A 24,702-nucleotide genomic window follows, 5' to 3' on the forward strand; every position below is an offset into this window, starting at 1 on the left:
CCCAGTATGGATAGGTCAAAGATTAGATTGTATAGCTCTAAGGTGAGAGGGGCAAAGTTTGAAGGAGATGTGTTGGGCATGTTTTTTGTAATGTAGGATGGATGCCTGGAGCGGAGGCAGAAATGATAGTGGTACTTGAGGCTTTTGGATAGGCACAGTGATATACAGAGAATGGAGAAGTATAGATCACATGGAGGCAGAGGAGATTAGTTGAACTTTGGCATCATGTTTGACACAGACATTGTGGGCTGAAAGGCCTGTTCCTCCTGTGATGTGCTGTGCTGTTCCATCCCAAGGAGAGGTCTGTAGCATTGGTAAATTTAGCACAACATGCTTAAAATGTCCTTCATTTCCAGCAGATAGCCTGGATCAATGGTAGTAAGCATCAATTAAAGGATTCCAGAACATAAATGTCCACCCTCAATGTAATGTGATGAAGAAAATAATGTAATTTACAGTGAATATTAACATGTTGGTCTCAAACCTGACCTGTTTTTGCTTCTGCACAAACAGCTGCGAATAAATTGACAAGTTCTTCAGACATAACTCGTGTGTCATGGTAATATTTTTCTGCTACTTTGAAAGGACTACATACATAACTATTCCAATGGACACAACATGCTGGAGTAACGCAACGGGTCATTTCTGGAGTAAAGGAAGAGGTGACGTTTTCGGTCGAGACCCTTCTTCAGACCCTTTAACGTTTGCCACTTTAAGGAAAGATTGATATCACAGAAAAGTTGAACTGTGAATCTAGCTCTTAAGAGTTTTTCCATTGCAAAGTCATCAATTTGTGGAATAACTCAAAATCAATACAAAGCACCTATTGCCAAATCATGGCCATACACAATACATCGAGTTGCTGAAACAAACACAGCCAAGAAAGTGGTGTTTCTTTATCCTTTACTCTACTGTTTTCTGTTTAATCCAGTAGTGGGCCACCTTTCTAGACTGTGAGATCTGCATTCCAGCGTTCATCATGTCCCTAGAAAGTTACTGTTCTAAAATCAGATTTATGTTTGCACAAAGTACGCTATTTACATTAAATATTAAAACAGTACAGCCAAATGACAAAAATCCCTTCAATGTTTTAAATACAACCATAATTTAATAAGGTCAATGACTAGAGCTTTCATAAGAAAGTTAATTTGCAGTTAATTCAACTTAACAATAAAGTAACAATGACCATTCTTTTAAAACATTTAGCTATTTGGCAGCTAAGAATTTTGAATTCATTGAACAATTCAGAAGCATTATAGCACATTGCACATTTTTTTGTAAAAGTGAACAGATGTCAAAACTGGGTCTTAAACAATACAAATAGTTAATGGCTAATTTAACCAATTATTATAAATTACAGTAGTGTTACTAAACGACTCAAACATTACAAACATTTAAGATGCAAAAGTGTTCCCCACAAATCATCCACATGATCTAAAAATCTAAAGTGCCATGTTTGATAAATCTAGTGTGTTATGGACAATGGATGGATTTTCTGTAGTAAGGTTTGAGTAAATTAACTGATTGACACGCCGTTCACATTTCTCCAAATGCTTAACTTTATAAACCACCAAAACACACATACTTGATTTCCAAGAAATCATCAACCCCATATTTGGAGCCTTCTCTCCCAAGTCCAGATTGTTTAACTCCACCAAATGGTGCCTCAGGGGTGGACAACAGCCCTTCATTAATACCGACTATGCCAACTTCCAGCTGTTCAGCCACTCTCCAAATCTGAGCAATGTTCCCAGAGTAAAAATAACCTGGAAGACAAGCAGAACAATGAAAATCTTTGAAAAGCAGAGAGAAAAAAAATGTTTGAGAAACTAATTTCTATTAAATCCTACACTGTCACTGCTTTTAGCTCAGGATTTCAGTAATACAAATCAAAACCAGTTAACCCATCAGATCTACTAAACATGCTGGTAATTAGAATCATAGAGTCTCACAGCATGGAAATAGACCCTTCAGCCCAATTTGCCAACATGTCCCATCTATACTAGCCATTTGTCATGTGGTGTTTTGAGAACAAAGAAACTAGTTATACTTGTGTTTAAGAAGGAACTGCAGATGCTGGAAAATCAAAGGTACACAAAAATGCTGGAGAAACTCAGCGGGTGCAGCAGCATCTATGGAGCGAAGGAAATAGGCAATGTTTCGGGCCGAAACCCTTCTTCAGACTCAACTAGTTACACTTGCCCACTCTTTCCCTATAATCCTGTAAAAGAATCTGCTCTACTCACATTTTCAGGGAGAATGTGTCTGATCATGATTTTGATAGTCCCTCCTGCCTGCATTTGGCCCATAACCCTCCAAACCTGTCCTTTCCATGTACCTGTCTAAATGTTTCTTAAATGTTGCGATAGTACCTGCCTCAACTACCTCCTCTGGCAGCTCGTTCCATACACCCACCACCCTTTGTGGAAAATGTCACCCCTCAGGTTCCTATTACATCTTTTGCTCCTCTCACCTTCTCGATTTCCCGACTCTGGGCAAGAGATTCTGTGTGTCTACCCGATCTACTCCTCCCAATTGGCAAACATTTTATTGTTGGAATTGTAAGTATGCAGCTTTTTCTCTTGGTTTTAAATTTTATTAGTTTTCATAGTTTTTTGGCATGGTTTTCAATTACAGTGAATATCAGACCTTAGTGAATGTACTCACCAGCCAGACCAACATTAGCAGCATTCGCGATGGCAATGGCTTCTTCCTCAGTTCGAAACCTGCAGTTGAAAATTTACAGGGTCTTAAGAGGAAGCTATTTGTCCTGTGGTGTTTTGAAAGTTAAGAAACTAGTTACACTTGCCCACTCTTTATTTACAATCTTGTAATCTGCTTCCCTCACATTTTCAGGGAGAATGTGTCTGATTATGATTTTGATACCAAGTTGGTTCACTTATGAGTAGGAAGGAACCACAGATACTGGTTTAAACCGAAGATAGACACAAAAAGCTGGAGTAACTCAGCGGGACAGGCAGCATCTCTGGAGAGAAGGAATGGGTAACATTTAGGGTCGAGACCCTTCAGACTGAAGTGAAAGCTTTTGTTGCGTGCTAACCAGTCAGCGGAAAGACAATACATGATTACAATCGAGCCATTCAGTGTACAGATCCATGATAAAGGGAATAATGTTTAGTGCAAGATAAGTCAGTAAAGTTCGATCAAAAATAGTTAAAGGGTCTCCAATGAGATAGATAGTAGCTCAAGACTGTTCTCTAGTTGCGGCAGGATGTTTCAATTGACTGATAACAGCTGGGACGAAACTGCCCCTGGATCTGGAGGTGTGCGTTTTCATATTTCTATACCTGATGGGAGAGGGGAGAAGTGGGAGTGGCCAGGGTGTGACCCATCCTTGATTATGCTGCTGGCCTTGCCGAGGCAGCGCGAGGTATAAATGGAGTCAGTGGAAGTTGGTTTGTGTGATAGTCTGGGCTGCGCTCACAATTCGCTGCAATTTCTTACGGTCTTGGATGGAGCTGTTCCCAAACCAAGCTGTGTTGCATCCCGAACAATGCTTTCTACAGCACATCTGTAGAAGATTAATCACAGCTGCTGCCACTTTGTAGCGCAGCAATCAAATTGTGAAACCAGCCTTTTACGGCACACTTTCCATTGCAAACAGACAGCTGAAACGCAATAAGGCTGCTTGGGAGAAGTGACTGCCAAGGTTCTCAGAGACATTGAAGTGCTGGTGTATGATATGCATTTCAAGGAGCAAAAGAGACACAAAAAGCTGGAGTAGCTCAGCGGGACAGGCGGAATGGGGGACGTTTCGAGTCGAGACCCTTCTTCAGACAAGGAGGAAAACGCTTAGACAATGGAGCAATGCCAGGGATTTAAAAAAAATCACTAATCGTTAAAGTGATTTCAACTACATTATAAACACTGTTGTTTACTGCTTAAACAAACACATTGTGAATACATCATTCTCTCCCACCACACAAAATGTACACTTTTACAGCCTTTCTCAGTCTGCAATTATAGCAATCTTAGTGTCATCTGCAAATGTATTAACCAACTCATCTACATTTATGTCCAAGTCATTTATATATGTATAGCACAATTTTGCATAACTCTATAAGGGCACCTGGCAGTGTCCTCTGCTCCAGGAAAAAAACCCATCTCAGTATATCCAGCCTCTCCTTATCATTCAAGTCCTGGCAAATCTTTGCTGCATCCTTTTCAGTTTAATGACATCATGCACATAGCAGGGCAACCAGAACTGCACAGAATTCACCTGGTTACTGTTAACTTGATTTATTGAGTTACTAATTTTGTATTGTGTAGTTGAAAAAAAAGATATTCTAAATTTCCAAGTGTACAGATATTTTGTACCAGTAAATGAATTTATTTTTACAATATTACTTCAAGCAGTTTAATCCCATGAAGATACCATGCATAGACACAAAAAACTGGAGTAACTCAGCGGGATCGGGAGCAACTCTGGAGAGAAGGAATGGGTGACATTTCCGGTCGAGACCTTTCTTCAGACGTATTGCCTTAATTCAAAAAGCATCAGAAAGATGTATAAAGGGAACATGTTAGAGTTTAGATTTACAACTTTAATAATTTCCACAACTCAGAAAGTGGCCTTTTAACCTGCCTGTGGTGACTCTATGAAACATTTACTGACAATAGTCCTATTTCCCTCCTTTTTCCCCTCATAATCGTCAAATTATTTTATTTTTGTTAGCACATTTCATTAGTACGGGTGTCAGGGGTTATGGGGAGAAGGCAGGCGTCTGGGGTTAAGCAGGAAAGATAGATCAAACATTTTTGAATGGCAGTGTTATTTTGATGGGCCGAATGGCCTAATTCTGCTCCAATCACATTAATTTATTTCAATCCCAATTTTGAAACTTGCTAAATTAATTTAGAATCTGTAAACGAGCCGGGCTGAGTTTCTAGAGTCTTCATTTGGTATAGAATTGAATTGAGAATTAATTTCCAGGCAACTCCAACTTCACTTTATGTAGCACTGTTGTCATATTTTAAGACGCGAGTGCCACCTAATGGCCTCTTGCTGAAGCTCAGTCACACACTAAGGAGAATTTAAAAAAATGGAGGCTAAGGCAAGCCAAGAAAAACCACCAGTCTATAATTCAAGATGATTGAGTCTTAGGCTAATCTTCCCATTTGTTTCTAGGGTATGGTCTGTTTAGGGTTGCCAAACTCCCAAATAAGGGTTCTAATGGTCAAAATAAGGGAAAAATTCCCGACAGTAATTCGTTGACCGACTCGACCGTGGCTGGGTGAGTGATGAGGTGGCCCGGGTGTGGACTGCACACAAAGCCCGGCCAGCGGGCCAGCTGAGGATTTATGACCCGGGTGCCGGACATTGAGCGCGACGTCGTGTGCAAAGTCCGGCATCCCATCCAACTCATGAACCGATGATCAGCCATGAGAAGGAGGGGTGGTGATGTCGGCGGTAAGCGAAGGTCCGAAGGTCGGACAGCTGCTGCTGCATTCCATAGGCTGTACTATGTCGGGACGGGTGAGGCGGGGCCAGACGCGGTGCTCCGACCCAACTGTCCCCGGAGACATTTCGGGGTCTTGACCCGAAATGTCACCTACTCCTTGTCTCATGAAACGCTGCCTGACCAGCTGAGTTACTCCAACATTTTGTGTCTATCTACACTTACAAAGTGCTGGAGTAACTCAGCAGGGTTAGGTAGCATGTCGGGAAGACATAGATAGGCAGCAGTATGGGTCGGGACACTTCTTCAGAAGGTCTTGACCTAAAAGGTCATGTAATGAATATTTTGAAAGGTTTCAATTTTCATTAGATTTGAAGGAAAAATATCTGAATAGTAATAGAAATATTTAATAGAAATATTAATATTTTCTTACTTGAGAACAGGTACTAATGGTCCAAATGTTTCCTCCTGTGTGCAAAGCATGTCTGTGGTGACTTTAGAAAGGAGAGTTGGTTCAAAGAAAGACGCTCCAAGATTATGTCTCTTTCCCCCTGTCACGATGCAGGCACCACGAGACACTGCATCACTTATCTGATGCTCCACCTGAAACAATAGTAGTAAGATAGAGGCTTAAGGGCCTGTCCCACTGTACGGGGTAATTCAAGAGCTCTCCCGAGTTAAAAAAAAAAACTTGTGGTAAGCACGTAGAATGTACGTAGCGGGTACGTCGGAGCTCAGGATGTCTCTTAGCGGCTCGTAACACTAACGGCAGGTACTCGGGGAAACACGGTAATATAGAAAATAGGTGCAGGAGTAGGCCATTCGGGCCTTCGAGCCTGTACCACCATTCAATATGATCATGGCTGTTCATCCAACTCAGTATCCCGTACCTGCCTTCTCTCCTTCCCCCCTGATCCCTTTAGCCACAAGGGCCACATCTAACTCCCTTTTAAATATGGCCAATGAACTGGCCTCAACTGCCTTCTGTGGCCGAGAGTTCCAGAGATTCACCACTCTCTGTGTGAAAAATGTTTTACGGTAAGCTCGTGAAGACCCATGAAGATTTTTCAACATGTTGAAAAATGTCCACGAGAGCCCCGAGTACCTACGAGCGGCTATTACCGTAATTCTCCGAGTTGGGATCAGGGGAAACTTTGGAGACCTCTTGAATTAGCTCTTACAGTGGGACAGGCCCATTACGCAAATTTAAAATGTTGAATCATTTAACTTTCGCCATGGTCTTGTTTTTTGTTGCTATTGTCACTTCTCACAGCTCTATGACTCTTAGATTTGTATTTCACAACTATAGTTTTGTTTATTTCCTGCTCAACATTGTGGGGTTGGGGATGGGTGTAAAGAGGTAGATGATGGGTTTCAGTTCCTTAGAGGAGTCAGGGAAAGAGCGTTCAGTTTCCCCTGCTCTGGCTGAACAATTTCTAATCTTGTGGTGTGGACTCGATAAGAAGTTCCTTAGAGATTAATGCTGGATTCCCTTTACACCCCTTCCTCGGTCACTAAAATGCTTTACCTTTCCCGATTGTAAACTCCTATTCTCTGATACTTCTTTCAAGCAATGCGTTTAACCAAACATTTGGCTGTCTGTGTTTCCTCCTGCTTCTCTGACTCTAGACCAAACCTCATTTTAACATGTTCTCCTGAACTATCAGCAGGCATTTTATTATATTAAATGCACTTTAATACACAATTTGTTGTTGCTTAATTTAGGAATGGTACCTTATGCCTTAGTTGCTCATTTTGATCGGAGTTTCCGTTAAAATAATAAATTAAAAAAGTATTTTGCCAATTTTTCAGAGATTGAGAAGCTTTACATTTTTTTTCCATTTGAAAGCATGTTATGAATGACGCCATATTTGAAAGCATGTTATGAGTTACCTTTTCCACTGCTCTTTCATTGATTAGAGGTCCCTGTGTGGTCTGTTCATCAAATCCACTTCCAACGCGCAACTCACTGTGCATTGCCTTGACCAACTTCTCCACAAAAGCATCGTGGATTCCCTCCTGCACCAGGAACCGATTTGCACACACACAAGTCTACATTCGGGATTTGAAAACAGCAAAACATAAATACTTGATGAACACATTACACATATCAGATATCAGACAGCAATGAATGATGCTAAAGTAGACTAGACAAGTTATTGAAAAAAAAAAAAACAAAACCTCAGTTAGCTGAGACTTTGAAAATGGTGAAAAACCTGGGGACTCCTGCATATGGATTTAGCGAACTTTTTCTACGGATTCATAACTTAATCTGGGATTGTACTGATGTATGGCAATAATCTTAATAATAAGGGCTGCACATTGGCGCAGTGGTAGAGTTGCTTCCTTACTGCATCAGAGACCCGTGTTCGATCCTGACTACGCATGATGTCTGTACAGAATTTGTACATTCTCCCCATGACCTGCGTGGCTCCAACTGAAGTGGTTCAATGCTCATTACAAATAGCCGTTGGCGAGGGCAAGGCCATGGAAGTTGTGTAGAAAAAAGGAACTGCAGATGCTGGCTTACAAAAAAAATGGCACAAAGTGCTGGAATAACTCATCTGTTCAGGCAGCATCCTTGGAGGACATAGATAGGTGATGTTTGGGGTCGGGACCCTGCCTCTGACTTCTCCAATATTTTGGGTCATGTTTTAATATAAACCAGCAGCTGCAGTTCAGTTTCTACATTTTCAGTGCTCATTATCTATTATATTATGTTCTGGCAATTAAAAACAAGGGGTGACTGCCAGAAAGTCTAAATCTTATCACATTTACAACACAGATGCATCAGTCTATTTTCCACAAAGGCTGTTTTTCCCCCCAACTTCATTGAAATTTATTAGCGTAGTCCTCAGTCCTATTTCTTGCATTTGTTTATATAGCTTTACCTTAAAATGCATCTTAGATTTAAAGAATGCTTTACTTCCAATGGTTTAATGGTTCTTTATTATCGTTTATACCAAGGTACAGTGAAACTATTATTTTTTGCACACAGATCAGTAAGATTTAGTTTAGTTTAGAGATACAGCGCGGAAATAGGCCCTTCGGCCCACTGAGTCCGCAGGGACCATACGAACACTATTCCACACACTGGGGATAATTTACAATTTTACCAAGCCAATTAACCTACAAACCTGTACGTCCCAGACAAACCCCAGGCAGGTCACGGGGGGAATGTACAAATTCCGTACAGACACCACAATTTGTCAGGATCGAACCCGGGTCTCTTGTGCAGTAAGGAAGCATCTCTACCGTTGCGCCAATGTGCCATCCTTATTATTAAGGTTATTGCGATACACAAGTTAAATCCCCGATTAAGTTATGAATGCATAGAAACAGCTCACTGAGTCCATATGCACGAGTCGCCAGGTTTTGCACCATTTCAAAGTCCCAGCTGAAGGCCCGTTGCAGCTGTCGCCATCAAATCCACCCTCCATGGTTTCTGAGGTAACTGAGGCTCAACGTGGGAACGGCAGACATTAACAAATGGGGTAGGAGATGCTGGACCATGCAGGCTGCAGAGTGGTTTGTGGCTGGTTCACTCCTTCCAGCGTTAATGCCAGGTTTCTGTGCTTTACATCCCGTTGCTCACCTGTCCAGAGTTTCGGAACTTGGAAGCCATGGCACCAACTACAGCTTGATCCAAGTCAGCACTGTCAAAAACAATGAAGGGAGCCAGCCCTCCCAGCTCCATAGAAGCTTTCTTCACAGTGTCACAGGCATGGCGGAGCAGGATCTGAAAGGTTCAATGATAACTTGTCAAGGATCTGTCACAGAGCCCGAGTTGGTCATTATTAACCAAAATTCACTTATATTCAATTTTTTATTTGATTTTGGATCTATTCTGTCACCAGTAGGAAGAAATTCTCTTCCAGAACTGGATGCAAAATTGCTCAAGCATAATCTTTCCAAAATACTGGTTCTGAGTTTTCTACCACTTTTGAATCATAGAATGATACAGTGTGGAAACAGGCCTTTCGGCCCAACTTGCCCACACCGGCTTAGTCCCACCTGCCCACATTTGGTCTGTATCCCTCCAAACCTGTCCTATCCATATATCTGTTTAACTGTTTCTTAAATGTTGGGATAGTCCCAGCCTCAACTACCTCTTCTGGCAGCTTGTTCCACACACACACACACACACACACACCACCCTTTGTGTGAAAAAGATACCCCTCAGATCCTTATTCTTTTCCGCTTCACCGTAAACCTATGTCCTCTGGTCCTTGATTCACCTACTCTGGGCAAGACACTGTGCATCTACGCGATCTATTCCTCTCAAAATCTTATGCACCCGTATAAGATTACCTTAGCCCTCATCCTCCTACGCTGCAAGGAATGATGTTGCCAGGACTAGAAGGTTTGAGCTATAGGGAGAGGTTGAGTAGGCCGAGTGCAAGAGTCAGGACGCCACAGTGCAGGTTTGTAGGACTTTGGTAAGTCTGCATTTAGAGGACTGCGCACTGTTCTGGTCGCCCCATTACAGGGAGAATGTGGAGGCTTTGGAAAGGATGCCAAATAAATTTACCCAAACGATGCCAGGATTAGGGCGTATTAATGATAAGGAGAGGACAAACTTAAATTGTTTCTTCCGGACCATCAGCTGCCGAGGGGAGACCCGATAAAGAAGTGTATAAAATTAAGAGAGACATAGGTAGGTCAAGTCAGAACCTTTTCACCCCCAGAAAAAGACACAAAGTGCTGAAGTAACTCGGCAGATCAGACAGCAACTGTGGAGAATAAGGATAGGTGATGTTACGGGTCGTGACCCTTCATCACACTGATTTTATTTTTGCAGTGGTGGAGGGGAGGACAAAACCATGCAAATGATAGGTAGATACTGTTGAGGGGGATGTAGTCTAAAAACAGGGATGTAATGCTGAGGCTCTTTAAGGTGCTGGTAAGGCCGCATTTGGAATATTGTGAGCAATTCTGGGCGCTGCCCTTGAGCGGGTCCAGAGGTTTACAAGAATGATCCCAGGAATGAGTAGGTTAACCTATGATGAGCGTTTGTCGGCAATGGGCCTGTACTCACTGGAGTTTAGAAGAATGAGGGTGGACCGCATTGAAACATACAGAATAGTGAAAGGCTTGGTTCATAGTCATAGCCTCAGAATCAAAGGATGTTCTTTTAGGAAGGAGACGAGGAGAAATGTCTTTAGTCAGAGGGTGGTGAATCTGTGGAATTATTTGCTACAGAAGGCTGTGGAGGCCGTCAGTGGATATTTTAAAGTCAGAGATAGATAGATTCTTGATTAGTACAGGTGTCAGAGGTTATGGGGAGAAGGCAGGAGAATAGGGTTCGGAGAGAAAGATCAGCCATGATTGAATGGCAGCCTAGTTCTACTCCTATCGCTTATGACCTTATGACCTCACAAGCTACCCAACTGCAAACCCTAAAATTGGAGAATCCAATGTTTGAATTCATTGTGTTGTAAGCTACACAATGCTTTCATTTGGAACTCTCCAATTTTAGGTTACAGCCCAATGGTATGAACACTGAATTTTTCCAGTTTTAGGTAACCTACCAGCAACCCACCCCCTTTTCTCCTCCCCTCTTTTGTGTGCCCCACCTGGATGTGCATCCATTTATTCCACTATCCAACTCTTTCTCCTCCCCTACCTCCTTGAACCTATTTCCCTTCACCTGGCTTCACATTTTGCGCATCTTCTAACCTTATCTCCCAGCCCTTTGTCCACCCATCTGCTGAACATAACCCGCCTCACCAATATCCAATACTACAATCACCAATAAAGTTATGTTACTTTAAAATAGTAACATATGATTGGTGCATTATATTGATCAGGCCAATGAATTGCTACAAATGTCCTGTTTCCTACTCTAATTTCACTGGTGTAAAACAAGTGCAGTGTACAGTCAGAGTCTTACAGATTGGAAACAGGTCCTTTGGCCCAATGTGGCGCACAGCGGCCAACATGTCCCATCTACACTAGTCCCACCTGCCAACAATTGGTCCACATCCCTCTAAACCTGTCCTATCCATGCACCGGTCTAAATGTTTCTTAAAAGTTGCGATTGTACCTGCCTCAACGACCTCCTCTGGCAGCTCGTTCCATACACCTAACACCATTTGTGTGAAAAAGTTACTCCTCAGGTTCCTATTAAATCTTTCCTCCTTCACCTTAAACCAATGTCCTCTGGAAATGTCATGTCATCCATTATGTAATGTATTTATATGTTGTTCAAAGGCTTATTGAAAAACTGCAGGTAGACAAAAATGCTGTAGAAACTCAGCGGGTGAGGCAGCATCTATGGAGCAAAGGAATGGGTGACGTTTCGGGTCAAGACCGTTCTCGTCACCCATTCCTTCGTTTCATAGATGCTGCCTCACCCGCTGAGTTTCTACAGCATTTTTGTCTACCTTCGATTGTTCCACCATCTGCAGTTCCTTCTTAAATATTGAAAAACTGCAGTGTTTTAATTGGGTATTTTTGAAACGTTCCAACGCTGATACAAAAACCGTGGTACGGTTCATAACTGACCATTTCCAACTTTCCTCAAAAAACTCCCAGGCTGTATAACATTTTATTGATCCATCAACATAAGAAGACACATCAGAAGAAGTCCCTCGACCATAAGGCACCAAAGCACTCACCTTTCCAGTTGTTGTAGACCCAGTAAAAGAGATGGCAGCAACAAGAGGATCGGTACAAAGCACTTCTCCTACAGCAGGTGTGTTGGACTTGGAGGAGGGAATTACATTGAAAACCCCTGCAGGAATCCCAGCCTGATCTGCAAGCTGCAAGACAGTTATCTTTAACACACTGCATTAACATTTAACAAAAAAGTTGTTAATACTTCATACAAAATAAAACAAAAGCTATGTTGCTTGAATATCTCATAAGTCATTCATTTACACTAGGTGACACATCTAAGTTTTATTTTCTCCTCCGAACAAAGATTTGGATGTAAATTTTATTCACAATTTTATTAAGTGCACACTTTGATTTTTTTTTGTATAAATACAAATGCAAATATACTTGCATTTAACTACAAAATAGTAAGGAGGAGGAAGCCCAAAGAGCAAACATGAGGAAGCTTATTTATGATCAATGACAGTTTTATTGAACAGTATAGCGTTACCAAGTGAGGATATGCACCCTCATTTATACAAGAGTGTATATAACTGTTTTCCACAAGGCTTCAGTAAGATTCAAGAGAAGGCAGTACAGTGGCGTAACTGGTAGAGCTGTTGCTCCACAGGACCAGAGATCCTGATTCGATCCTGACCTCAGGCACTGCCTGTGTGGAGTATGCATGTTCCCCCTGCGAGTTTCCTCTGCGTGCTTTGGTTTCCTCCCACATCCAGTGTACAAGATGTAGGTGAGGCTGCGTTTGCATTATTGTGTTCAGTTTTGGTCACCCTGCTTTAAGAAGGATGTCAACAGGACATATGTTATATTTCCTGCGGTTACAGGGGAAAGTACCTGGGGAGGGGGTGTCTTGGGTGGGAAGGGATGAGTAATCCAAGGAGTTGCGGAAGGCCAAAGTGGTGGGGATAGGAAGATCTGACTGGTGGTGAGATCACGTTGAAATGCCAGAGAATAATGTATTGGATTTGTAAGGACCAGGGGAACTCTACCCTTGTTCAGTCTGGGGAAAGGGGAGCGAGATCAGAACTACGGAACACAGAGGACACGGGCTAAGGATGCGTCTATGACAGCAGAAGGGAAACCACTTTTACTAAAGAAAGAGGACATCTCAGCTGTCCTAGAATGGAAAGCATCATCTTGGGAGCAGATGTGGCAGAGAAATTGAGAGTAAGGGACAGTGTACCCTTCACAATTTTCCAACAGGGCACGTGGTAGATGCCAGCTGAACATAGTAAACAAACTGATATAGAAAGCATGAGTCCATTATTCTACAACATAGTGATGGAGCCTAGATGTTTTAACTAATTAGGCATTGTAGAGGGTGGCGCAGTGGTAGAATTGCTGCCATACAGCGTCAGAGACCCGGGTTCGATCCTGACTACGGGTGCTGTCCGTACAGTTTGTACGGACTCCCCTTGACCACGTGGGTTTTGTCCGGGTGCTCCGGTTTCCTCCCACATTCCAAAGATGTACAGGTTTGTAGGTTAATTGGCTTTGGTAAAAATTGTAAATTGTCCCTAGTGTATAGTGTGGGCTAGTTTAACAGGGATCGCTGGTCGGCATGGACTCGCTGGGCTGAAGGGCCTGTTTCCGCTCTGTATCTCTAAACCAAACCTAACCCCCACCCCGTCCCCACCCAAGAGAGAACTATTCTGGACCGCTGGGCACCGAGGGGGGTCGAATGCATCCATGACAAGCATTGTAACATAGTTGTATAGTAGTTTATTTAGTATATTAGTTTGTTTTGTATTATGATGGTGTGTTGTTTTGTTTTATTGTATTGTAAATATTATTTTTAATAATTGAATACATTTTTTTGATTAAAAAAAATAAAGAACTATTCAATTGGTCGTAGCTGTTTTGTGTTTCCCAGATTTTTCCCCCAGAAGCCAAGCAATGGGAAGATATTTTGTGGAAAGAAGATTAGCTGTAAGGTGTATTGTTACTTATCTTCCACGACATACAAACAAGCCTAAGTACGAGTGTAATTTTGTTTCTCGGAGCTTTCTTTCATTTCTACAGCTCACCTCTGCCAGTGCCAATGCAGATAGGGGAGTATCTTCAGCAGGTTTCACCACCACCGTGCAGCCTACAGCTAAGGCAGCCCCAGCCTTTCTGGTCAGCATGGCACTGGGAAAATTCCACTGTGAAGAAAACCACATGGTAGAATGGCTTTGGAGCAAACAGAAGTTAAAGATTACATTCGCACAGAGATGTACCTTAGACTGTTGGACATACAAATTACAAGCACTGTGCTAACACAGCATAATCTTCGATTCATTTGTGACATTTCTTGAATGCTGCCAGGATTATTAGGTATTAACTAAAAGAAGAGGTTGGGCAAACTTGGATCTCTTTCTCTGGAACACTGGAGGCTGAGGGGTGACCTGATAGAAGCACATACAATTATGAGAGGGTAGACAGTCAGAGCCTTACCCAGGGTGGAATTGTCAAAAACTAGGGGGCATGAATTTAAGGTGAGAAGGACAAAGTTTAAAGATGTGTGGGACAATATTTTTGTTTTTACACACAGGTGGTGGGTGCCTGTAATGCACTGCCAGAGGTGGTTAAGTCTGACACTAGTGTGTTTAAGAGGCTTTCAAGATAGGCACATGGATATGCTGGGAATGGAGGGGATGGATTATGTACAGGCAGATGAAGTTAATATATTTCATGATCAGCATAGACTCTGTGGGCCAAAGGGCTTGCTCCTATGTTTGTAGGTTTGTTACTTACATAACATGTGATGATAGCTCCAAGAATGAACACTGGACTCTTCAAATTGTCCTAAGCCGGTTTATGTATAAGGCCTCGAAGGCTCGGCGGACAGCCAAACCTGCCCGGAATTCATTTGTCGCAGAACTGCCGGAGGCTGTGTCAGAAGGCCGAACGCAGCCGGGGGAATTTTGTCCGTCAGCCGAAGCCAGCAGAGAGGCTTTGCCGGGTGGCCAAACTCGTTTGGAGACTCGTTGGATGTGGAATGCATGGAGTGGCTTGGGATGTCAGGCTTGGAGAGAAAGGGCCAGTTGGTGGGTTAAGGTAGGCTGCAGGAGGTTGCCTCCCGGGAAACAAAGATGGCAGGTGAGGAGAAGAGAGAGAGAGAGAGAAAGAGAGAGAGAGATGAAAGTTTGTGTTCTGAGCAGGTCTTGAGCAAAGGAGGGTATCGGGAGCTCCTCCGGTGGAATGATCACGCGGGAATCCGGACTTTGAACTCGATAAAATGTCGCTAAACATGGCTGGCATCAATCACTGTGTAATGTTTAATTGCATATGCAACAATAAATATCTATTGGACCATTGAAGTGAGCTGAAGTATCTGTAATTTCACAACAGATGTTAGCATAAAAGGATGTGACTTGTTACACCCCATCATGCTAAAGACAAAAATAAAGACAGCCATAACCACTACTATTTATGGGAAAAAGTTTTTAAGTTACCTTTGTACGAGACCTTTTCAGTCAGGGAGATATTTACCCCAGTGTATCAAATAAGCACTTGGGGAAATCACATAATTTTGTGCTAAACTTCCCATCATACAAGTTATTTGTTAATGTTTGTCAAACTATTGACTGGTCACCGGACCAGTGGTTTGGAACAAGTCATCTTGCCTCTTGATCGTTGCACATTTCAGAATCATAAATGGATTGGGGATTAACACGTTTACAGAATACTCACTGCAACCTCTTACAACATGCTTATTCTAAATCTGCAGATTATGAAATGCAAGCACGTAAAGTCCTCCTACATCACTCCTAAAATGATACTTACGGGAGTTATAATAGACGCTACTCCGATGGGTTGTTTCAGAATCAGGATCCTACGGTTTGGCGAAGATGCAGGAACAACGTCACCATAAACCCTACGAGCTTCTTCTGAAAACCATTCCAAGAACGACGCAGCATATAGTGTTTCGCCCAAGGCTTCCTTGAGTGGTTTCCCCTGAATTGGATCATTTACTAAGTTAGTGTTACTACTGAAGAGATGTAAATAAAATAAAAGCATTGGCGTTCATATTTCAGGACATCTGCAGGTCCCAATGCCATGTATGCTAAGAGGCAGTGTGGTGATTAGATTGGTTTGAAACATCGTCAGGTTATGAGTTCAGTTGCCAAGCACCATTATAAGCTGTTCCAGGGATCTTATATTAACATAAAATCAATTGAAATTGAAAATACACTACTCTAAATGTATAATATTAAGAATGACACATCAATACTTAAGACAATATATTTTATAAATTATTTAAATCAATATCTTTGTGCAAATACAACATAATTTTATTGACGGTAAGTAATTTGGGTTTTGCATTCTAAATTATTTGGACTTGAAATGTAGACTTCAATTCCATGAGGGAAAAAGAGTTGACTGTCAGGAGGGATTAATTTCACACTGTTTCCTGCTGACACTACATTAAAAAAACCAAAATAAAACTTTATTCAGGATAAAAAAAACTATGTACAAAAAGAACTGTGCAAAGTTCCTCTGACATTCTCCACGGCTATAGCTACATTTGTTAGCATTATATTTGGTAGTGTTCCCAAAAACTATTATTATATCCGGCACCCTTGCCACTCATGTGGTCCCCTGGGGTGATATCTCTTCCTTAGTTCTCCACCACACCCTGGCCCCCCAGTCCCCAGCAGCAGGATGACCCTAGACAGTGGTCATCCCCCACAGAGCCTTGGTGTTGGCTGCACCAAGTGTCAGTGCGTCCCTCAGCACGTACTCCTGCAGTCTGGAGCAGACACTCCATGAAGTGGATGCCAATTAGTCTGTTGGCATTTTGACATTACTAACTTTACCTGTCCTCCCTTCTTTCCACCCTTCCCTCCCTCTTTGAACCAGGCTGGCATGTCTCAAGGCAGACATCATTAAATAAATTCTTCTGGTAGTTGTATTAGTTCAGAGTCTCTTTTGAGATTTACACAGTTTGCTAGTTTCTGAAACGTATGTATTCCCAATGTATACTGTAGAATTCTGGTAGAAAAGGTGAATCCAATTATGGAGGTCTAACCAAATGTACATTTGACGTAAATGCTACACTTTGCGGACTGAAGGTACAAGCATCTCTTTAATCTCAACATCAAAGAGCTATGCCTTTTTCTGTATTTTTAGGCTACAAATTGATCCTCACCAATTCAAATCTGCACCGCTCCATGATCAAATAACAAATTAACTGAGCATGGGTTCAGTTAATAATAATTAAACTTTAAAACGTCAATCCAAGTGTGACCTCATCTGAGCATGACAAATGCTGAGCATTTACATCTTGCAAACTTAATCTAGCACACAGTCATAGAATACTGCATAGGTAGGTTAGACATAGAAACATAGAAAATAGGTGCAGGAGTAGGCCATTCGGCCCTTCGAGCCTGCACCGCCATTCAATATGATCATGGCTGATCATCCAACTCAGTATCCTGTACCTGCCTTCTCTCCATACCCCCTGAACCCTTTAGCCACAAGGGCCACATCTAACTCCCTCTTAAATATAGCCAATGAACTGGCCTCAACTACCTTCTGTGGCAGAGAATTCCAGAGATTCACCACTCTTCTGTGTGAAAAATGTTTTTCTCATATCGGTCCTAAAAGATTTCCCCCTTATCCTTAAACTGTGACCCCTTGTTCTGGACTTCCCCAACATCGGGAACAATCTTCCTGCATCTAGCCTGTCCAACCCCTTAAGAATTTTGTAAGGTTCATCAGGTTAATTCCCGGGATGGCGGGATTTACATATGATGAAAGAATGGATTGACTAGGCTTATATACACTGGAATTTAAAAGGATGAGAGGGTATCTGATAGAAACAAATACAATTCTTAAGCGATTGGAAAGGCTAGATGCAGGAAAATTTTTCCCGTGTTGGGGGAGTCCAGAACCAAGGGTCATAGTTTAAGAATAAGTAGTAGGCCATTTAGGACTGAGATGAGGAAAAACCTTTTCACCCAGAGAGTTGTGAATCTGTGGAATTCTCTGCCACAGAAGGCAGTGGATGCCAATTCACTGGATGTTTTCAAGAGGGAGTTAGATATAGCTCTTCAAGCTCACAGGATCAAGGGATATGGGGAGGAAGCAGGAGCGGGGTACTGATTTTGGATGATCATCCATGATCATATTGAATGGCAATACTGGCTTGAAGGGCCAAATGGCCTACTCCTGCATCTATTTTCCATGTTTCTATGAACAAAGATTTGACATTTTTTTCTAATGCATCTGGTGCTAATGCAGTTTTATTTATGTTTTGGTAATTTTCAAAAATATATGAAACAAAATGTTTCTAATCTTATTATAATTTCAGAATATTCTTCAAAACTCCATGTTCAATTCAAAATCAATCTCAAAACACTGAATTAACCCAGCCTGTTTAGTGATAGGAGTGCAAATATTCACCTTCCTAACACATAATGCACGTTGAAAGAGGAAGGCAAATTGTCTTTGCTTATTTCAATTTTATTTATCACTACTGAATTTAACGATCTACCTTTAAGTTTTAATATATGTAAAGCTCTATACATTATGCTAAACGCTGTATATCTTAAAGACTTATGTCTAGTAGGGGCGGCACGGTGGCACAGGGGTAGAGTTGCTGTCTACCGTGCCAGAGACCCGGGCTTGATCCTAACTACAGGTGCAGCCTGTACGGAGTTTCTACGTTCTCCCCGTGACATGTGTGTGTTTTCCCCGGGATCTCCGGCCTCCTCCCACACTCCAAAGATGTACAGGTTTGTAGGTTTATTGGCTTGGTATAAATGTAATAATGTCCCTAGTGTGTGTAGGATGGATAAGTGTGCGTGGATTGCTGGTCGGCGTGGACTCGGGCATAATGACAATCACTCATTCATCATGGAGATAACGCACAGATGTAATGCATGTTATCTATGGACAGAAACCGAGGTCACCACACAATCAAGAACAAAATGTGTTATTTTTTGGTTAAATTGTTTTATTTCTTATCCAAATACAGAGTGCTAATATATCCATTCCTTTTAAAAACACACAAAGTCAATCCACTCTTTCTTATTCACATTTTTAAACAATGATCGTATTCAACTGCACCATTTTACAAAAGAATAAATCCTAAATTCAATTCCAATTAGATTATGTCAGGAAAAGGGGATGTACAACGAGATCTGGGTGGCCTTGTACATCAGTCACTGAAAGTAAGCATGCAGGTACAGCAGGCAGTGAAGAAAGCCAATGGCATGTTGGCCTTCATAACAAGAGGAGTTGAGTATAGGAGCAAAGGGGTTCTTCTGCAGTTGTACAGGGCCCTGGTGAGACCACACCTGGAGTATTGTGTGCAATTTTGGTCTCCAAATTTGAGGAAGGACATTCTTGCTTTTGAGGGAGTGCAGCGTAGGTTCACGAGGTTAATTCCCGGGATGGCGGGACTGTCATATGTTGAAAGAATGGAGCGACTGGGCTTGTATACACTGGAATTTAGAAGGATGAGAGGGAATCTTATTGAAACATATAAGATTATTAAGGGATTGGACACACTAGAGGCAGGAAACATGTTCCCGATGTTGGGGGAGTCCAGAACCAGGGGCCACAGTTTAAGAATAAGGGGTAGGCCATTTAGAATAGAGATGAGGAAAAACTTTTTCACCCAGAGAGTTGTGAATCTGTGGATTTATCTGCCTCAGAAGGCAGTGGAGGCCGATTCTTTGGATGCTTTCAAGAGAGAGTTAGATAGAGCTCTTAAAGATAGTGGAGTCAAGGGGTATGGGGAGAAGGCAGGAACGGGGTACTGATTGCGGATGATCAGCCATGATCACAGTGAATGGCGGTGCTGGCTTGAAGGGCCGAATGGCCTACTCCTGCACCTGTTGTCTATACCAATAAAATAAATTGAACACTGAACAGCAACAGATATTTGTACACACAGTAGAGAAATAATAACATAGAAAGGCAGCGTGCTTGAAAGTTAAAATGACTCACAAACAGCAACTATAATATTTTTCAAATAGATTTGTGCTGAGTTTTTCGTGGTCTATTGCATTGAATTTGTTTCTGCTGTCTCTAGCAAGTTGAATCAGGACGTTTCTACAGAATGTATCTAAAAAGAGAAATTAGATAAAGTTCTCTACAAAAGATTAAGAAAAATGAAAGGTTTTGGAAAATGTGGAGTACACTTGGAATAGGAATATGTAAAGGGGCGCTGCTCTGGCGTCTACAGACCGGGATCTCACGTTGGGGACCCGGGGGAAGAAGAAGCCATCACTGCCGGCCCGCGGTCAACTTCTAACGCGGGTCCGGCATGGACTTACCATCACCCCTGGAAGGGAGCTTCGACCGCCGGCCCTGCAGTCTACGGTGCTTCTGGCTGCGGCGGGGACTTTAAATCTCGACCGCCGGCCTGCGGCCTACACCATCTTAAAGCCGCGGTCTCCGGTGAGGAAGAGCCGATCCTGGACTGACTCTGGACTCTGGTCCTGACCACGGGGGGGAAATGGAGGAGGACTGGCCAAATTTTGTGCCTTCCACCACAGTGATGAATGCTGTGGTGGATGTTTGTGTTACAGTTTTATTGTGGTTGTGTGTTCTTTATTATTGTATCGCTGCAGACAACCCAAATTTCCACCAGCCTGGCTGTGTGGCAATAAATTATATCTATCTATCTATCTACCTGGAATGTACTGCCAGAGGAGGTAGGAGCAATAACAACATCTTGCAGGCATCTTGGCACATTTTTGACTAAGGGTGTAGTGATATGGAATTAACGTGGGCGAGTGGAATTAGTATCGATAGGCATGAGGTTTGGCACAGGCTCAGTGGACCTAAGAGCCTGTTTCTGTGCCATACAACTATATAAAACCATTTTCAGATAAAATAGTTCAAAAACCCAGGATTATTGAATATCACAATAAACATTGAATAATGGAACAATTCAAAACAGTATAGCACAAGTGGCCAATCCCGGCCATTTTCTTCCTCTGATACCGTACCATTATTCAAATATGACTTGCTGTATAAAAGACCTGGGGTGCTATTGTTTTAGCATTTGAAAGCTTTTATTTTAGTCACAGAAGTATTTAATATTCATTACTTTTTAATATAACTCCTAAGGAATCAAACTCCGAGGAGCGTATTATAATATAATTCATTTTTGGTTACTCACATTTTCTGCAGTAATTAATTTTGCAAGCTCGTCTTTGTTTTTTATCATTAAGTCGTACCATTTTCTTAATAGATTGCTTCGCTCCTGAAAACAAAGATTTAAAAAAACAAATTAACTGAAATGAGTACAGACTTGACTTTAGGGAAAATAAACATGGTTTAATCCTGTGGTCAATTCTGTCTATGAAATGTAATCATTTTGGAACAACCAAAGAGTTGATGGTCTGCCAAGGCGGACAACTGGCCAACACAGGCAGTGACTGAAGAGTGCAACTCCAGTGGTGAGGAGTGCACAGAGTTAGTCAGGGCAGTTGGATGAGCGACTTCACAACTGCTTGGAGTCAGTAGAGTTATAGAGTGATACAGTGTGGAAACAGGCTGTTCAGCCCAGCTTGCCCATGCCAGCTACACTAATCCCAACGGCCTGTGTTTGGTCCACATCCCTCTAAACCTTGTCCATGTACCTGTCTGTTTCTTAAATGTTGGGATAGTCCCTGCCTCAACTACCTTCTCTGGCAGCTTGTTCCATTCACCCACCACCCTTTGTGTGAAAAAGTTACCCCTCAGATTCCTATTAAATCTTTTCCTCTTTACCTTAAACCCATCCTCTGGTCCTCGATTCACCCACTCTGGGCATCTACGCCTCTCATGATTTTATACGCTAGACCGGGCGATGTTCAAAATTCGGCAAAAGACCAGTTTGCCTTTCGTTGGACTAACATTACAAGCCCTTCCTTTGTCAAAAAAGGATTGTAGTCTATCTATATGACTGTGACTAGTTTAAATTACAGTCTATTGCAGACACAAGGAATTGCAAATGCAAACTATGTCGCCATAGAGATTCTAGTTCTTCTTTATTTTCATGGGAGATGGACGTGTAATGAAAATGTAGGACGGAAGAAGGGTCTCGACCTGAAACATCACCCATTCCTTCTATCCATAGATGCTGCCTGACCCGCTAAGTTGCTCCAGCAATTTGTGCCTATCTTCGCCAGCAACTGTAGCTCCTTCCTGCAGTTTCAGTTTAGTTTATTGTCGCGTATACCGAGGTACAGTAAAAAGCTTTTGTTGTGTGCTAACGGGTCAGCAGAAAGACAATGCAGGATTAAAAATTTGCCATTTACAGTGTTTTGATACATGATAAGGCAATAACCTTTAGTGCAAGGTAAAGCCAGTAATGTCCGATCAAAGGTGGTCTAATGTCCCTGTCCCACTTATGCCCCTGTCCCACTTAGGAAACCTGAACGGAAACCTCTGGAGACTTTGCTCTGGAGGTTGCAGGTGGTTGCAGGTAGTGGAAGCAGGTAGGGAGACTGACAAAAACCTCCGGGAACCGCACGGAAACCTTGGGTGGGGCACAAAGTCTCCAGAGGTTTCTGTTTAGGTTTCCTAAGTGGGACAGGGGCATAATGCTGACACCAAGATACCCAGAATGATCACCCCTTGGCACTGAGACACTCCGCACCCCAAACCGAATCGTCACCTGAGACGACAGCGCCTAAACCCTCCTCCATCTGACCCAGAGATCCTTCTCTTCCCCTGGAATACCAAGAGCTCCTCTTGGCACCAAGACACCACATGAACCCAACAACCCCAGAGCACCCTCCACCAGACCCTGCTCCTCCTCCCCCCAGATACCCTGAACCGCCATCCCTAGACATCCTGAAAGTCCACTCCCCTCAGGATCACTTGATCCCAAGGCACTCAAACCCCTCCGACCCCTAGTCCTCCTCCCGCCCAAACGCCTCCTCGCAGCTCCTTCTGATCCCCGTCCCACCTAGCCTAGACCTCTGCCGTGTCCACTTCCTCGGACTCGGCCGCGGTGCGTCCCCCCCAATCTACCCCCCCACCGCCCCTTTAACCCCTCACCCCTAGCCCGCCCTACCCTCCATCCCTCCCGCACTCTTCCCTAGCTCCTTGCCCCTTACCCCCAACCCTTCCCGCCTCCCTACCCCCTGGCCCCTTGCCCCCACCCTATTCTACCCCAACCACCACCTGCCCCACGCCTCTTGCCTGATCCCCCCCTACCCTGCCCACCCATCCCTATGACCTCACCCCCCCTCCCCTTCTACCCTAACCCCTACTTCCCTCCACCCCCCATACACTCTACCCCCAGGGCCCGGCTGCAGTTCGGCCCATCTACCCTCCCCCTACCCCCCCACATTGCCCCCGGGGGATTCTCTAACCTTGCCGGTGGCCGCCCTCCAGGCGGGAAGGCCCTGATGCGCCGCCCTCACGGCCGCCCTGGCATCCTCGGGGCCGCAGTCGGCCACCCGGGCGAGCATCTGCCCGCTGGCCGGTTCCTGCACCGCGAACCGCGCTGCGCCCTCCGCCTCCACCCAGCGGCCGCCCACATAGGCCCGGGAGCGCAGCAACGGCGACCCCGCCGCCACCGCCGCCACCGCCGCCGCCGCCGCCGCCAGGCTCGAGTAGGCCGGGGCCGGGGCCGCGGGCTGGAGCCGGGGCTGGAGCCGGGCAGCCGCTCGCAGAGTCGGGCAACCGCGCCGCAGCATCTTCCCTCAGCTGGGCGACAGCTGATGCTGAGGCCGAGGCCGAGGCGGAGTCGGGACCAGAGGGTGGTGACCAAAGCTTATAGAGGAGTAGCTTTGGTGGTGACAACAAGATCCTGCAACAACCGTCTTCGCTGCCTACAAACACCACCCACTTTATTGTCATCTGCAAACTTGCTAATCATAAACTTTACATTATAGTAAGTAATTTACAGTGCTTTTGTATTCAATTTATTCTATGTAATGTCTTCTCTTTTATCTGGACCTTGAGTCTGTAATAAAAAGTAAGTAAGTATTATATTGGAGCGGGGACTCCAGGAAACCAGCCAAGAATGAGGCGAAAACGAGTTGTGTGAACGTGATGGTGTATATTACCAAAGATCCTATAGCATGTATATTAATAATAATAATGGATGGGATTTATATAACGCCTTTCTAATACTCAAGGCGCTTTACATCGCATTATTCATTCACTCCTCAGTCACACTCGGTGGTGGTAAGCTACTTCTGTAGCCACAGCTGCCCTGGGGCAGACTGATGGAAGCGTGGCTGCCATTCTGCGCCTACGGCCCCTCCTGCACTGACATATTACTGCACTGCTTCCAACTCCTACCCCGTGACCGGGCGTGACCCGACCTTAAATACCCAGGTCAGACCCCATGACCCGACTCCTCCCTCCTGAGCTGAGGGTTTGTTACCTGTGGCTAGTCATCAGGTACCACCACATGACCCCCCCCCCCCAGAACCGGAGGCACTGAAACGGACGGGACGCCGAATAAGGCGGCCTGACCGCATAAACACGTCCGCCCGAACAGAGTCCTTGACCCGCCCGGAAAAACATACAGGAACCCGCGACGGCGGGCGTCCGCGACGATGATGCTGGGCGACCAGAACCGGCTCGCTCAAGCTGGCTTAAAGTGCGCCACGGACACAGTCTCTTGCCAGTCCCACCGTGTCCAGTATAAATGTTGCTGTCTTGTGCCGCAGCACCCGAAAGGGACCTTCATAGGGCCATTGCAAGGGCAACCAGTGGG

At 43.7% G+C, this 24,702-nt stretch overlaps 1 protein-coding gene across 2 annotated transcripts; it reads right to left on the bottom strand.

Moving 5' to 3' along the window:
* Nucleotides 1–23,800, bottom strand: aldh5a1 (aldehyde dehydrogenase 5 family member A1). Of its 2 annotated transcripts, XM_033013530.1 has the most exons (10): nt 23,345–23,799; nt 21,160–21,243; nt 15,807–15,977; nt 14,066–14,182; nt 12,041–12,184; nt 9,016–9,159; nt 7,314–7,472; nt 5,854–6,023; nt 2,668–2,726; nt 1–1,766 (listed from the first exon to the last, which is right to left on the bottom strand). In XM_033013530.1, the coding sequence occupies exons 1-10, from the start codon at nt 23,669–23,671 to the stop codon at nt 1,561–1,563; spliced, it is 1,581 nt and encodes a 526-aa protein (XP_032869421.1). In that variant the 5' UTR covers nt 23,672–23,799; the 3' UTR covers nt 1–1,560. The 2 variants fall into 2 exon arrangements, with proteins under 2 accessions (XP_032869421.1, XP_032869429.1); XM_033013538.1 differs by lacking the exon at nt 14,066–14,182 and having other exon boundaries at nt 23,345–23,800.
* Nucleotides 23,801–24,702: the final 902 nt, after the last annotated feature.

Source organism: Amblyraja radiata, chromosome 2, assembly GCF_010909765.2.
Source record: "Amblyraja radiata isolate CabotCenter1 chromosome 2, sAmbRad1.1.pri, whole genome shotgun sequence".
NCBI lineage: Eukaryota > Metazoa > Chordata > Chondrichthyes > Rajiformes > Rajidae > Amblyraja > Amblyraja radiata.

Bases quoted from the DNA above. Each gene is read 5' to 3' on its own strand.
- aldh5a1 (XM_033013530.1), bottom strand. From the start codon at position 23,671: ATGCTGCGGCGCGGTTGCCCGACTCTGCGAGCGGCTGCCCGGCTCCAG. The intron at 15,978-21,159 runs GTGAGTAACCAA...GATCCAATTCAG, and splicing joins AATTAATTACTGCAGAAAAT to GGGAAACCACTCAAGGAAGC. The intron at 12,185-14,065 runs GTGAGCTGTAGA...ACTGTCTTGCAG, and splicing joins CTGCATTGGCACTGGCAGAG to CTTGCAGATCAGGCTGGGAT.